Consider the following 16,470-nt stretch of genomic DNA (forward strand, 5'->3'; position numbering starts at 1 on the left):
CCTCATCCCTCCTTTCCTTCACTATTGTTGTACATTTCTAATTGGCCTCCCTGCCTCAAGCCTATTACTCTCTTCAATCCATCCCTCACACAGCTGCCAAACTGATTTTCTTAAAGTCCAACTCTAACCATTCCAATCCCCTACTCAATAAATGCAAACTCCAATATTTCTCATTTAAAATACTTTATAATCTGGCCCCAACCTAACTTTTGCACTTAATTACATACTGTACCCCCTTCACGCTTTCTAAAATCCAATCAATATGGCTTACTCAATCCTCTCTATCTTCCAGCTCTGTACCCTGGATATTTCCCACACAGGGAATGTACTACCCTCTTCATTTTTATTTCTCAGAATTAATAGTTTTCAAGACTGTCTCAGCTAAACTGCCCCCTTCCACTTTAAACCTTTCCTAATTCCCTCATTTTATTGGTACTTTTCTCAGCCAAAATCCCTTTGTACTTACTTTGCAGCTATTTTATATCATTCTACATGTGTACATGTTCTTTCCCCCAATGGAATATAAGCTCCTTGAGGGCAGATATTCTTTCATTTTTATCTTTGTATTCCAAGCATCTACTGTCTGGCACATGGTAGGGTCTTCATAACTGCTTATTGATTGATTTTTTTTCTTCCCTTTCTTTGCTTCTCTCATTCCTCTATATTGACCTTTCTAACTAAAATGAAACATCAGAAATTTTGCTCTGGACACAGTTAGATTTTCATCTCCATCCACATTTCCCCCATCTAAATCAGGATTCACAATCTCGCTAGGTTCTGTGAAGCACTAGATTTGACAAATAGTACTAAGGAAAATCCAGTGAGAGGCATGAAGTTAGGGCAAGATACGAAGCATTAAACATTTAACTCTGAGAGGATAGGATGTGCATGCATTATTTCCAATCAGCTTCTGTTATAAGTGCCTGAATTATATGTCATAACTGTGGAAAATAAAAATACATAATGGAGTCATTCTAGAAATCAGTTCATAGAGCAGTGTGGCATCTTTGAGTGATTTTAATCTTTGCTTTCTTGCAGCTTACATGTACAAGTGGCATATGATGTGGAACACTGTGTCACAAATCACCAAGTTAATAATCTTCCAGGGAAGCTGTATTTTGTAGTTAAAACATCAAGATAAAAATAAGGTTGGGCCACAACGGCTTCCCTGAGGATAGAGACATGGCCAAATAAAAATGTCCATTTTCATCACTTTTTTTTTTACAGTTCCCATTGCTATTTTCTTTAGCTGCTCAATGGTGAGGATAATTATTTACTACCTACTAACTAACTAATAATAATATTCAATAACTAGCTAATAATAGCATTAAAGCTAGACTTTACCTGAGAAAAGAGTGAACAGGATTTATGTTGGGGCAGTGGAGTAAATTCTACATCTGGATTGAAGGTGGGAAGGGAGGGCAGAAACCTGCTGGAACTATGGACAAAGAGGCTAGGCAAAAACTGAGTGTTGATAAAGAGGCCCAAAAATGTTTATCATAAAGCATCCAGTCCAACAGTCACTTTATTCAGTAAGCCTTTATTAAGCACTTACTGTGTACCAGGCCTTCTACTAAGCCTGGGAATAAAAGAATGAAAAAAAAAATTAAAAACACAAAAACAGTCAGTGCTGTCAAAGAGTTTACATTTGAATGAGAGGAATAACATGTAAGTAAATACATATGTAGAAGAAACACATGGAATAGAAGACAGGTAGTTTTAGAGGCTGCCAGGAGTGGGTTGGGGAGGGGAGAATGCCTTCCTGCAGTAGATGGCATTTGAGCTGAGTGCTGAAGAATGCCAGGAATGCTAACAGGAAGTGGTGAGGAGGGAGAAAAAAGCCTGGGCTCCGCTAGTACAAGATTCTGTGTCTGTTATGTGTAGCACTGAGCTGGTTAGAACTTCCTACAGTGAATTATTGAATTATAAGAGCCTCAGGAACCTGTCCTTGGACTTCCTTTGCCTGTGGGAGCCTCCATATACAAGCTGGCACAGGATTAAATCTCATTTTCACTAACCTAGGTGAATGGATTGAAAAAGGAATTGCTTTGGAGTTGGCTCATGAATATTGCTTGGCTTCCCAGGGTGGGATTTATAGGTTTCTCTGGTCCTTCCCTGGATATCATATCAGACTCACTTAGGTTTTCAGTAGCTTCAATCCCTGCTGGTTGAGTTAATCTTTGAGTTTGCCACTTCAAACATCTAATTTGTGTTCCTACAACTCACAGACTTACCTGTGCTCTGGAGAATAAAATTGTCCAAATGAAAATAGGATGCAATAACGTCTCTCTATATGCATGTAAAATTACTCTTGTATTTAAACATGAGAGCACCGTATAAAAAGCAAAGCTGATGTATCTACTCTTAAGCAATAAGAATATGGTTGACACAGATGAGCCAGAATCATTTTATCATAAGGAAGATGTGTTTACTGAAAACAGTTTGTTTTCTTCTTCATTTGTTGATTGATTCATTCTTTTATTCATTCAACAAATATTACTTCAGTGCCAGCTACGGACAAGGCACTATTAAAATACAAAGATATACATAGGTCCTTCCCCCAGGAGCTTATAATATAGTGGGGATTGAGAGACAAGGCAGACACAAATAAAAAAGGCAAGGCGATATATGTCAAATATGACATATGTAGTACAAGTGGTAGGAACCATAGGAGTTGACAGTAGAGAGAGAGAAGGGAGGAGGGGGAGTGATGGATGGAAGGAAGGAGAGAAGGAATAAAGGAAGGAAAGAGGGAGGGATGGGGGAAGAGAGAGGGAAGAAGGGAAGGAGGTGAAGGACTGATTCTTGGGTGGGATTATTAGAGGTATGGAGGTTTATCAGAGGTACCTCCTTCAAGGAGGTAGACCTGTTTTATTTCTTATTTTATTTCTTAATTTATTTTTTATTAATTTATTTTGATTAGGACAGCTAGGTGGCACAGTGGATAGAGCACCAGCCCTGAAGTCAGGAGGACCTGAGTTCAAATCCGGCCTCAGACCAAACACTTGACACTTACTAGCTGTGTGACCCTGGGCAAGTCACTTAATCCCAACTGCCTAAAAAATTATTTTGATTTATCAACAATCACTTAAATAAGCTTTTGAGTTTTAAATTTTTCTCCCCCTCCTTCCGCACCTCCCTCCCCAAGGCGGTGTGCAATCTGATATGGGCTATACATATACATTCCTCTCAAACATATTTTCACATTAGTCATGTTGGAAGGAAGAATTAGAACCAGTAGAAGGAACCACAAAAAAGAGTAAACAAAACAAAACAGAAGAAAAAAAGACCAAATAGTATGCTTCGATCTGCATTCAAATGCCATAGTTCTTTCTTTGTATGTGGATAGCATTTTCCATCATGAGACCTTTGGAGATGTCTTAGATTCTTGCATTGCTGAGAAGGGCTAAGTCTATCAAAGTTAGTCATCACACAATGAGGCTGTTACTGTGTATGGTAAACCTGTTTTAAGTGAAATTTTAAAAATGGGGAAGATGTTTCAATCTAGATATGGGCAATAGAATAAGGGTGATCCAAGTAGGCAGTACAGCATTTGTAAAAGTGCCTGGTCATGCTACGAAGGGAGTAAGAGTAAAAGGTACACAAGAAGAATCCTGGGGAGATGCTCTAACCCCTCTATCTACAAAATAAAGTACACAATGATAAATTGGAACCAGATTACTGAGAGAGCCTTTAATGTCAGTGTAAGGAATTTGCCCTTTATTTTGTAGGTAGGAGAGTTAGAACATGACTATAGCAGAGCTTCAGGAAGAGAAAGTGATTTTCGGGTGTAGTATCAGTTATATAGAGAAGAGAGACTGAAGTCTGGAAGACTCGCTAAGAAGCTGGGACAATAATCAGCACATAAGGCAGAGTTAGGGTGAGAAATCTATCTCACTCACTGAATACTGGCCCACCTGTGCTTTTTTCTTCCTTTGAACTCTGCTCAATTTTTCCTTGACAGCTTGAATGTAAATTTTACTTGTTTAACCATTTCTGCATCCATGTGATGCCCTTCCTATATTATTTAGTTAGCCTATTTGGGGGGATGCTGGCCTTTCTCATAAGTATAATGTCTCTGTAGCGTAACTAGGTACCCATATTCTCCTCTTGGTTAATGACTGGAATTTCCTAAATGGGCACAGAGCCTTTTATTCTCTTGTGGCAGGAGGTGGGGGGAACATGATATTGGTCTAGGAAAGGAAATACAGTGATTTGATGTTTTTCTAGAATTCTCAAACATACCCCAGAGTGATAGGGTAGAAACATGGGAGAATCTTATAAGACATGGCTGTATCTGAAATATAATATCATATTCATGATATGATATCTGATTATGATATGATATGTGATTATGATATTTATGATATCTGAACTATGATATCATAAACTACTTTCTGGTGAATCAGCCCCCACTCCAAGGAGGATGCTGATCACAGTCACAATACACAGAATGATACCTTTTCCGTGGTGCAACACACACACACACACACACACACACACACACACACACACACAAATGCCCTCATAGGGAAAACTCATCATGATACCCTGACAGTGCTGCTACACTCTATCCTGAAGGTCAAAGACTTGAGTTCATTTCTCTTTCCATCAGTAAGTCACTTTCGGCAACAGGCAATAGGGCTACAGCCATCTTACATCTGTTGTCATTAGTAATGCTCCTTTCTTTGCCTCAAATCTCCCAGCTAAATAGGACTCCTGAAGACTGCCATTACAGCCTACTTCCTGCTTGTACATTTCACCTGTTCCTCTCAGGTCTGCCAGGTCCCCTCGGTTACCATGCTCTCTTATGCACGCATGCCAAGGTGAAAGGTTTGAGTGACAGAGATCAGATCCTTTCTTGAGAGGATGCGATTGGGACTGACCGAGAGGATGGGGGAAGAGAGTTCAGTGACCCTGAATGCCTGAAGAGGAACACACCTAGAAACTGCTTTGGTGTAGGTGGCCCTGAATGCTGCTTACACTTTTACTCCCAAATTTTGCCTCTGGCTTTTGAATTACAGGAGCTATTGACTTCACAAGATTGGTTGTTTCTTTTCGCTCATCAGTATCCTTTGTTGTTTGCAGGAGCTGGTGGGAAGTAATCCTCCACAAAGGAATTGGAAAGGAATTGCGATTGCTTTGCTCGTCATCCTGGTGATCTGCTCCTTGATTGTCACCTCGGTTATTCTTCTCACCCCAGGTATTTATAGCATTTTATTCTTGGGAAGGCCAGCCCACATTAACCCCCAAATGCAACCAGATCTGAAGGTTCTTTCTGAAGAACTGCCTGTTGTAGAATTGATTCTCCCTAGGTGATCCCTCTGATAGCATCTACTGGAAAAGTTGTTTTACATAAGTTTTCAGTGGAAAAAAGGTTGGTCTTCCTTTATCTGAATTTTAAGTATGTTTCTTTAATTACTGGTTAGGTGGCAAATGCCTGGAGTGCAGAGACTGTATCTAATTTTATCAGGTAGGTCCTGTGTGATCTCCCTTTTATGTTGACAGAATTAATGATACTGGCACAATACTAATAGCAACCGTATAATATGCAAAGCTCTCTTAATAAATTGACTGAAAATTGAGTAACAGTCAATATATATGTATATATACATATACACAGATATATATACACATGCATGTGTGCACATATGTACATACACACACACATATAATACATGTGTGTATATGTGTACACACATATGTATACATCCCCATATCCATATACATGTGTATATAAATGTGTATGTATGTATCCTTAAGGTTTTCAGCATCATTTATATCCCTACCATTTTGGTGCTTGCCAACAATTCTGTGAAATAGGTACACTTTTGGTGCTTCCTGACAACTCTGTAAAACGGGTACATTTTGTAGATGAGGGAACTGAGTCTCAGAGAGGGGAAACAACTTACCCACGGTCCACACAGCTAGGAAAAAATCAGAAGTGGGATAAGAATCCAGGTCTTCCTAACCCCTCATTCCAGCATTCTACTACATGATGCTATCTCTTTACATACATACATACACACACACACATATGTGTGTGTATGTATGTGTGTGTATATGTGTGTGTGTCTATATATACACACACACACACACACACACATATATATACACACATATAACATGATTATAGCTATACTTTGGAAAAAATCACAGCACTCATTATAGAGCCTTGCACATATACGTGTGTGTGTGTGTGTATATATATATATAGAGAGAGAGAGAGAGCAAGGCTCTATAATGAATGCTGTGATTTTTTCCAAAGTATAGCTATAATCATGTTATCTGCTGTGTTCAATGAGCTCCAGTGGTCCCCTTTCATCTTTAGGATCAAATATAAACTTCCCTTTTGGGTATTTAAAGCTCTTTATAACTGGGCCTCTTCCTGCGTTTGCAGTCTCCTTACGTTTTACACACTCTGCAGTCTATTGCCCTTATTTAAACGTCTCTGTCTCTCTCTTCCATTTCCACGCCTTTGCAGTGGCTGTTCCTCGTGCCTGGAACGCATTGCCCCTTCACCTCCACCTCATGCTTTTTCTGGCTTCCTTCGAGACTCAGCTCAGATGCTACCTTCTGAAGGAGGCCTTTGCTGGTCCTTCTAATTCCCAGTGCCTCCTCTCCAAATTTCCCTTTCATTCACACTGCATATATCATACCTGTGCCAAAGTATTTACATGTGGTGTCTCCCAGTAGAATGTTAGATTACTGAGGTCAGAAATTACTTTTGCCTTTCTTTGTATGTTCTAGGCTTAACATAGTGCCTGGCACATTTTTGTTATTTGGTTGTTTTTTCAGTCATGTCCCACTCTTTGTGACCCCATTTGGGGTTTTCTTGGCAAAGATACTGGAGTGGTTTGCCACTTCCTTCTCCAACTCATTTTACAGATGAGGAAACTCAGGCAAACAGGGTTAAGTGACTTGTACAGTGTTACACAGGTAGTAAATGTCTGAGGCTAGACTCGAACTCAGTAAGATGAATCTTCCTGACTTCAGGCCCAGTGCTCTATCCACTGCCCCACCTAGCTATCTCTGGCACATAGTAAGTGCTTAATGAAGGCTTGTTAACTGAATGGTAATGAATATGGGGATGTTTGCAATCTGACCCCTGCCCTCCTGAAGCTTAATCTGATTAAGGCGATGAGACGTATTGCCAGATAACTATAACATTTGGCAGTTTAGAATAAGTACTACATGTGTGCTATACATGGTAAGTGCAGAGGCTTTCTGGCTAGAATGAATCAGGGCAAGCTTTCTGGGGAAAATGGTGTTTGTGTGGGAACCTAAAGGATGAGTAGAAATTTAGTAGACAGAGAGAGATATGGAGGGAAGGGAGGGAATGGAATTCTTGGGGAAAATGGTATTTGAGCTGGGCCTTGAAGGATAAGTAAGAATTTAGTAGACAGAAAGAGGTAGGGGAGGAATGAGAGGAGCAGGAATTAATGATTTCAGTGGTGATGGCAGGAGTTCACATTTTTACAGTGCTTCACTGATTTACAAAGGTCTTTCCTCATAAGAAATCTGTGAGGTAGCTTGTGTGAGTATTTTTATATCCATTTTACACACAAACTGCAGAGAATTTAGGTGATTTGTTCAAGGTCACACAGTTATTAAATATTGGAGTTGAAATTCATCCCCAATCCTCACACCAGGGTGTCTAATTCCAAACCCAACATTACTTCTACTATGACTATGTTCTGCTACCACTCCAAGCAAACCAATTAATGTCTCAGAAAAACAGTATGGCAATAAAACCTGTGTTAATTTTTTAATCCACTTTCATCAAATTTATTATCTTCTTATTTGTGCATTGTTGTTCTATACTGGCAAATAGAAAGGGTACATAGTTAGGAAGTAGACTCAGGACCAGAAATATCTGGGTTCAAGTCTCACCTTTGATTCATAGTGACTTGTATGACCTTGGTCAAGTCACTTAGTCACTCAATGTTCTAGGCCAATGGTGTCAAACTCAAATAGAAATGAGGACCACTAGTCTGTAAGCAGGGATCCTGTGAAATACATGTTCACTTAGTTTTGTAATATAATGTTATCTATGTTTTGTTATAATTTTTAATTTATTTTGTCAAATATTCCTCAATTATATTTTAATCTGGTTCAGGCTGCACTCAGATGGTGCAGGCAGTATCCAGGGCCAGCTTGGTGTTGCAGTAATTAGAGCAGCAGGCCTAGAATCAGTAATACATGAATTCAAAACCAGTCTGAGACATTTGCCCTGGGCAAGTCACTTAACCTATCTTTGCCTCAGTTTCCTCACCTGTAAAATGGGGATAATAATAGCACCTATCTCCTAGGGCTGTTGTGAGGTTTAAATGAGAGAATATTTGTAAAGTACTTTGCAAACTGTGTTATAAAAATTTATATATATATATATATATATGTGTGTGTGTGTGTGTGTGCATTATATAAATACTAGAGATGATGATGATAAAGACAATGATAATACAGAGGCATAAATGCTTTTGCTTCTTGCCCTCAGAGAGCTTACATTCTTTCTTTGCTTATACACATGACATATAAGCTTCTTGAGGAAAAGGTGTAAATTTATTTTAACTTTGAGTATAAATTGGTTCTAACTTTACCACTTAACTTTAAGCAATTCACATAACCCTCTGAGCTTTATGTACAGGTGTCAAATACTAATGGTCAAAAGACAGAAATGAGATAATAATTAGAAAATGCTTAGCACATCAGAAGAACTATTTAAATGTTAGCTATTATTATTGTTATTCTTTTATGTGGCTAGCATGCTGTATGTTTGACACCTCTTTTGTAATACTCTCTAAGACTAAGTTGCAGAGAAGGTGCCAACTTGAATTGGTAGATAGAATTTCCTTTTCCAGGAGTTCCCTATACCAGTGAAATCCAAACTCCAGTCTGAATGGTCATTTATCCCAGCAGCTACCCTCCCTCCATACTGCAGCAGATCAGTAATCTTAATTATCTGAGGATTCTCTCCAACAACAGGATTGTACCTCAGTGGTGCCTGCCCATCTTGTGTGACTCTTGTCTATGCATTCCCATCAGTTCTCTATAGTGTTTCTCTTTTCTTCTTCCCAATATGCTGGGGGCTTTCCTCCAGAAGCATTAGTGTTGGGTGGATAGCAGTGGGATAGACAAGCAGTCTATTAGTAATCACTCTGTCACTTGCCCATCTTTGTTTTTCTGCTCATACACTTCTGTGTTGACATCCTTTATAAAAGCATCAACCTTAAAATATCTAAATCCATGCCAAAAAATGGAAAAAGGTGACATAAATAGTGATGAAAAATGAATTATAGAATTCTCAAGTCTTTTGTGATGAGCAAAATAGTCTGCATTAGAAAGAGTCTTCTGAACTTTGAAGATACAGTTAATTTGGTCTTTTGGAATGCACTCATTATGCTATGTAGAAATTAATGAACTGAGGGGAAGTTCATAGAATTATTGGATGCTGGGGAACTGAAAGGGACCTTAGAAGACACTTAGTCTAACCTTTACATTTTACAGGTGAGGAAACAGAGTCTTTAGAGAGGTTAAAGGCTTTAATAAAAACCCAAAAAGCTAATTCATATTAGAGCTAAAAATAGAACTAAGGACTTTTGATTCCCGATCTTTCTTATTTCCTTATTTGTAGCTTTTCCATTGAGCCATGCTGCCTGGGAAAGGACATTCTTATTTTCTAGAGAGTTTTAAAATTGGGAAAGAGCAGCCTAGGATGGTTGAAATATATACTTCTCAGACTAAATCAACATGGAACCTATGCTCAAGAGGGAAAAAGATTCATTTGAACAAAGGTTTCTAAAAGATGATTTTCATCGTATTTCATCCTATTTATTTTTACTTTGGCCTTTCTGGGTACCTAGAATATAACCAACCTTGTTCACATGCAAGAAGATCTTTATTCAATATTTGGTCTTTCCCTTGTTATCCTTGAGTTTACCTATCTTTCATAGACTAGTGAGATCCCATCTTATGTGCATTTATTTTTCCATGGATATAGGAGCTTTGGTCTCACTCAGAATCACAAGAGGCCTTACAACTGCCAGTTTAGAGTAGAGCAGAACAGTTGCCAGGAGCATCTTGTAGACACAAATATCCAATAACAATAAGGTTGTGCAGCTGAGGTCATTTAAGGACCTAGCCCTGGGAAAATTTCTCATTTCTTTGCCAAGCAAAGCACAGGACTGTGTCAAAGAGAATTTCATCCTCTTCCTTACACTTCTTGAGGACCCAAGTCAGTTCCCACACAAGTGCAACATGTAATACTGCAGCTTGTAAGTGCTTCTAATTCAATTGCTGCACAGACTAGGTTCCAGACTTATCCCTTCCACTTTTCATAGAGACCATTAAACCAGTTCACATGGTTAACACTGATAACCTATTTGGCAAGGGTAGCAGCAGCAAGCTGCAGGCATCCACAGGTGGTGTAATTCCTGTGTTCCAATGGGTTCCAGAAAAGATTTAGAGAAGTGGAATATTCTTTTTTCCCCTGTCCTAAATAAACTCGTGGGAGTTCAAAAGAGGCAGCAGGAGAAGTGGCAATAGCAGCAGCAGTAGCTGGCATTTAGATGGCTTTTTGTGGTTTATAAAACATTTTACATATGTTATCTCATTTAATCCTCAACAATATGAAAATATAGGGGAAATGAAGAAAGTGAAGTGGATAAAGAAAGCACATTCTCCATATTATCACATGCAGGTGAATGGGCAACATGGGGGAAGCAGCATGGTACCCCAGAAAAAGAGTGCTGGATTTAGAGTCAAAGGACCTGAGTTTAAATCCCAACTCTGCTACTAATTATTATACTCTGATCTTATGAAAATTGCTTCAGCTTCCTTGTCTGCAAAATGAGAGGTTTAGATTACACTTACCTCTAAGGTCCCTTTCTGTTATAAATCTGTCCTAAATCTCTGTTCAAAGACATCATTGAGTTAGACCTTTGTACATATATCTTGGAAAAGCACTGTAGCTGTATAGTAAGCCAAGTGGATGACAGAAAGGCAGGAGGAAATCAGGCTTAATCACATTTGGTAAATTGTGCAGTGTTTTCAATGATCCAAAGGTTATCTATGCTACAGAAAGCTATCTTTTTTCATATCAGTATTCCTCCAGTGATGCTATATGCCTGCAAGTCATGGAACAACATGATATCACAAGAATCCAATTCACAGGGAACCCAAAGGACAAGAGAAAGGCACATGTTAGGTATCATACACTATAAAATGTTACTAACAATAATTTCTTCTAAACAAAAAGCATCAAAAATATTCTCAAGTCAACAATGACTGGAAAACTCAATTTATTAGTCATCTGGCAAAAGTGAAGGATAATTGAAAAATCTGAGTGTTGTGCTGTCATTTTCAAAATATTTTTTAAAAATCTAAAGAGGAACTCACAACACATTGCATAAATCCTTTAAGCAAAATTATGGAAGGATAGAGACAAGGATCGCACAGGAAGGCATAGTTTGAACAGTAGAGGCATTGTCAACACTGATGAAATTATTGCTACACTAAAGTATTAAAATAAAAGTAGGAAGCAGGAATAAAAAGTGGGTATTTTTTCAGCTCTTAACACTTTCCTTGGCTTTATTTATAATGCTTTTCCACTGCTCTTGTCTTCTGAGGCTCTGTGGCCTGCTGGATCAAGGGCCTTTATCCACACTTGTTGACTTAGGCATATCATGACCAAGTCCTAGGTATCCCCTACCTTCTTCACTCTCAAGAATGCAGCAGCAGTTTGTGGTTTGACTTTGATAGCTTGATTAGAGGTGGAATGTCAGTTCATCCTCTAGCAGCCCAACTAACATATTTATAAGGGAAAGCTAAAACTTTGCAGAATCTCAGAATTATAATTTCTTAAGAGTTGGAAGGAACTCCAAAAGTCATCCAATCCAACTTTCTTCTGAACATAACTTTCTTCTGCAATGTCCCCAACAGATCATTAGTGGGCCTTTGTTTGAAGAATTCCAGCAATGGGTATTTGCTACTTCTGGAAACAGTTCATTCCATTTAAATCTTCTAAAAATCAGCCTCACTCTAACATCCCCCCATAAGTTCTCTGGAGATAAGCAACTCTAATCCCTTTTCAATATGAGTGATCATAATCATGTCTTTCCTCAGTCTTCTCTCAGCTAACCATCCCTAGCACCTTCAACTGATCCTCCTACTGGATGATCTTAAGGCTACTTGTTAATAATATCTAATTGCTAGCATTTATTTTGTACTTCAAGGTTTGCAAAACACTTTATGTCATTCCATTTGATTCTCAAAACAACCCTCACTTCTTTGAAGTAGGTTCTACTATTATTCTCACTTTACAATGGAAACTGAGGCTGAGAGAGTTTAAGTGACTTGCCCAGGGTCACAATACTAGTAATTATCTGAAGTAGAATTTGAACTCAGGTCTTTCTGACTCCAAGTTCAGCCTTCTGTCCTCTGTATCACCAACTGTCTCTTTCCTCTGGTCTTAATTGTATCAGAATTAGGTTCTAGACAACATCTCATCTTTCTTGAACCAGCTTCCTTTATGGATTTGTACTCAGACAATAAGGTGAGGTTCTACTCATCTTTTCTCTGAACTCTTTTGTTTTTTGGGTATTTCGCATTTTCCTCTCCAAGATGTACCAGCAATCTTTGCTTTGAAGTTTGTATCTTGACATTTCCAGCCCAAAATGCTAGGTCAGGGGTGGGAAACCTGTGACCTCCAGGCCACATGTGGCCTTCTAGGTCCTCAAGTGCAGCCCTTTGACTGAATCCAAACTTCACAGAACCACGGAACAAATACCTTGAGGTCAAAGCTTCTCCACCCCATCTAGCTGTTCCACTCAGCCTTCCATCTTGAATGGCTAGGGGACTTTTATTTGTATGTTTAAAGTCCTCTGAGAGCCTAAATTGGATCATTAATATCTGTTGACTAGTGTAATCCCACGATTAAAAACTTGTTGGTAAGGATAAAGATAAAAGACTTTTCTCTTGTACATACCCCTAGGAGGAGCATAACTGGATCTGGGAGCAAAACTTTTGCATTTGATTTCACAGCAAAGCAAGCAAGGCATCTGTTACAGCAGGAAGGCATCACATATGGAAAAATAGCCATTAAAATTGCTCCAACCTTCTCTTTTAACCTGGTACTACATTTTTCACATAAAAGCAAGGAGATGTGAGATATTATTGCTTGTGTCCAACATCAGCCCCAGTGATACTAGTTGTATGGAATATTATGGTGCTGGAGTAGATATGTTGGACCTCATCCCACAATAGCAATATAGCTGTAAGGAGTCAGGGTTCCTTGCCTTCTTTCTCCTTTTCTTCATGAGTGTGTATCCCTATTTTATGTAGTGTGTGTTTCATGGCAAAGTCTTATATTCTCGACTGGGTTTTTGGTTGTTCAAGGTCCATAATCCAGAGAACTTCAAAGGAATGTGGTAGAGGTGAATTTGTGTCAAAATGCAATGACAGTTGTGTCTTTGGTCCCACCTTCTCAGCCCTTTCCTCCTCCTATGGATGTGCCATTGTTCTAGGTAAGGGATGATCTTTATAGGCCAAGATCATGGCACTTATTCCGGAAAGTTCTTTCTGCAGGAAATTTCTCCATGCTTTAGTTACTGTCTCCTTAAAGCCTTTGGGGAAATGGGGTGATAAGTGAGGAAACCCAGGAGTAGAAATGAAAAATTCTAATTCTGAGATTCTCCTACTTAAAAGTCTTTCTCCTTCTGTTTCATACCATAGTAATCCCCCTCCAATGTAACATCAGTTATCATCAGAAACATCAGAATGATTTCAAAGTGTCTAAAAGGTAGTAGATTCTTCTCCAACTTTTAAAAATGAGAAAAAGAAGAAAAAAAAAGAGCCCTGACCATAGAAAGCTACTATGGTGACAGGGAATATCAAAACACAAACTCAGAAGAGGAGAACAATTTCAAAATGCCTAAATGTGAAGCCTCAAAGAGGAATATGAATTGGTCTCAAGCCCAAAAAGTCCTCTTAAAAGAACCTAAAAAGAATTTTTTTAAATCAAGTAAGAGAGGTAGAAAAAAATTGGGCAAAGAAATGACAGTTATGCAAGAGAATTATGTAAAAAGAGCCAAAGCTTGGAAAAGGAGCACAAAAAATGACTGAAGAAAATAAATTTTTAAAAAATAGAATTGGCCAAATGGAAAAAAAAATCCACTGAAGAAAACAACTTCTTTAGAAGTAGAATTGACCAAATGGAAAAGGAAGTACAAAAGCTAACTAAAGAAAATAATTTCTTAAAAATTAGAATCAGGGGGGTAGTTAGGTGGCTCAGTGGATAGAGCACCAGCCCTGGAGTCAGGAGGACCTGAGTTTAAATCCACTATCAGACACATAACACTCACTAGCTGTGTTACTCTGGGCAAGTTACTTAACCCTGATTGCCTCACCAAAAAAAAAAAAAAATTAGAATCAGGCAAGTGGAAGCTAATGACTCTATGACACATCAAGAATCAGTCAAACAATCAAAAGAATATAAAAGTAGAAGAAAATGTAAAATACCTCATTGGACAACCAACTGACCTGGAAAATAGATCCTGGAGAGATAATTTAAGAATTATTGGACTAACCTGAAGGCCATGATAAAAAAGATTCTGGATAGCACAGAATTTATCAAGTAAAACTGCCCTGATATCCTAGAACCAGAGGATAAAATGGTCATTGAAAGAATCCACTGAACACCTCCTGAAAGAAATCTTGAAATGAAAACTTCAAGGAATATTGTAGCCAAATTCCAGAACAATCAGGTCAAGGAAAAATTACAGCAAGCAGCCAGAAAGAAACAATTCAAGTATCAAGGAGCCACAGCCAGGATTACACAGGATTTAGCAGTTTCTATATTTAAGGATCACAATGCTTAGAATATGATATTCTGGAAGGCAAAAGAACTTGGAAAACAACCAAGAATCAACTACTAAGTAAGATTGTGCATAATCTTACAGGATAAAAGATGGATATTCAATGAAATAGGAGAATTTCAAACTTTCCTTATGAAAAGACCAGAGCTGAATAGAAAATTTGATCTTCAAATATAAGACTCAAGAGAAGCAAAAAAAAGGTTAAATATGAAAGAAAAAAAACTATGGCATTCAATAAGGTTAACTGTTTACATCCCTACATGGAAAGATGATACTTGTAACTCCTAAGAACTGTATCTCTATTAGGGCAGTGAAAAGGAGTATACTTTGCCAGAGGGGGTGGTTATAAATTGACTTTGATGTGATGATAAAAAAAAACCTTAAAATGAAAAAATGTTGTATTGGGAGAAGAGGAAAGAGGGGCAAAATGGGATAAATTATATCACATGAAGAGGCATAAAAGACCTATTACAGTAGAGGGAAAGAAGGCAGGGTGAATATTGTTTGAACCTTACTCTCATTGGATTTGGCTCAAAGATGGAATGACATACACACTCAGGTAGAGATATCATCTTACCCTATAAGGAAGCAGGAGGGGAAAGGAAAAAGAAAAGGGAGGTGGGCTGATAGAAGGTAGGGCAGATTGGGGGAGGCAGTGGTCATAAGCAAAACACTAGTAAGGAGGGACAGGGTGAAAGAAGAGAAAAAAGTATAAATGAAGGAAAATAAGATGGAGGAAAATGTACACTTAGTAATCATAACTGTGAAATTGAATGGGATGAACTCTCCTATAAAATAAAAGTGAATAGCAGAGTGAAACCAGAATCCTACAATATGTTGTTTAAGAGAAACATATTTGAAGCAGAGAGACACACACCATGTAAAGGCAAAAGACTGGATCAGGATATGTTATGCTTTAGCTGAAATAAGAAAAAAGCAGGGGTAACATCCTGATCTCAGACAAAGCAAAAACAGAAGTAGATCTAATTAAAAGACATAAGGAAGGAAACTACATCTTGCTAAAAGATACTGTAGACAATGAAGTTGTATCAATACTAAACATATATGCAGCAAGTGGTACAGCATCCAGATTCTTAGATGAGAAGTTAAGAGAGTTATAGAAAGAGACAGCAAAACAATACTAGTCAGAGATCTCAATCTCCCTCTCTCAGCACTAGATAAATCTTACCACAAAATAAAAAGAAAGAAGTTAAGGAGGTGAATAGAATTTTAGAGAAGTTGGATACTATGGACCTTTGGAGAAAATTGAATAGGGATAGAAAGGAATATACCTATTTCTCAATGGTACATGGCACCTCCACAAAAATTGACCACATATTAAAAAAAAAAACCTTACAATCAAATGCAGAAAGGCAGAAATATCAAATGCATCCTTTTCAGATTGTTATGCAACAAAAATTACATGTTAACAAAGGGCCATGAAAAGATAGATTAAATATTAATTGGAATATAAATAATCTAATGCTAAAGAATGAGTGGGTGAAACAACAAATCACAGAAATAATAAATAACTTCATTGAAGAGAATGATAATGAGAAAACATACCAAAATTTATGGGATGCAGCCAAAAGCAGTA

General features: G+C 38.1%; 1 protein-coding gene across 1 annotated transcript in view; it reads left to right on the forward strand.

The window, feature by feature from the left end:
• The window catches only part of DPP6 (dipeptidyl peptidase like 6), a 989,665-nt gene that overhangs the window by 420,067 nt on the left and 553,128 nt on the right, over positions 1-16,470 (forward strand). The window contains exon 2 of the mRNA XM_027841049.1: positions 5,089-5,203. Within this exon, the coding sequence (XP_027696850.1) occupies positions 5,089-5,203 (115 nt within the window). The remainder of the gene's footprint in view (positions 1-5,088; positions 5,204-16,470) is intronic.

Source organism: Vombatus ursinus, unplaced genomic scaffold (assembly GCF_900497805.2).
Source record: "Vombatus ursinus unplaced genomic scaffold, bare-nosed wombat genome assembly UNPS02014852.1, whole genome shotgun sequence".
In the NCBI taxonomy this organism is placed as follows: Eukaryota; Metazoa; Chordata; class Mammalia; order Diprotodontia; family Vombatidae; genus Vombatus; species Vombatus ursinus.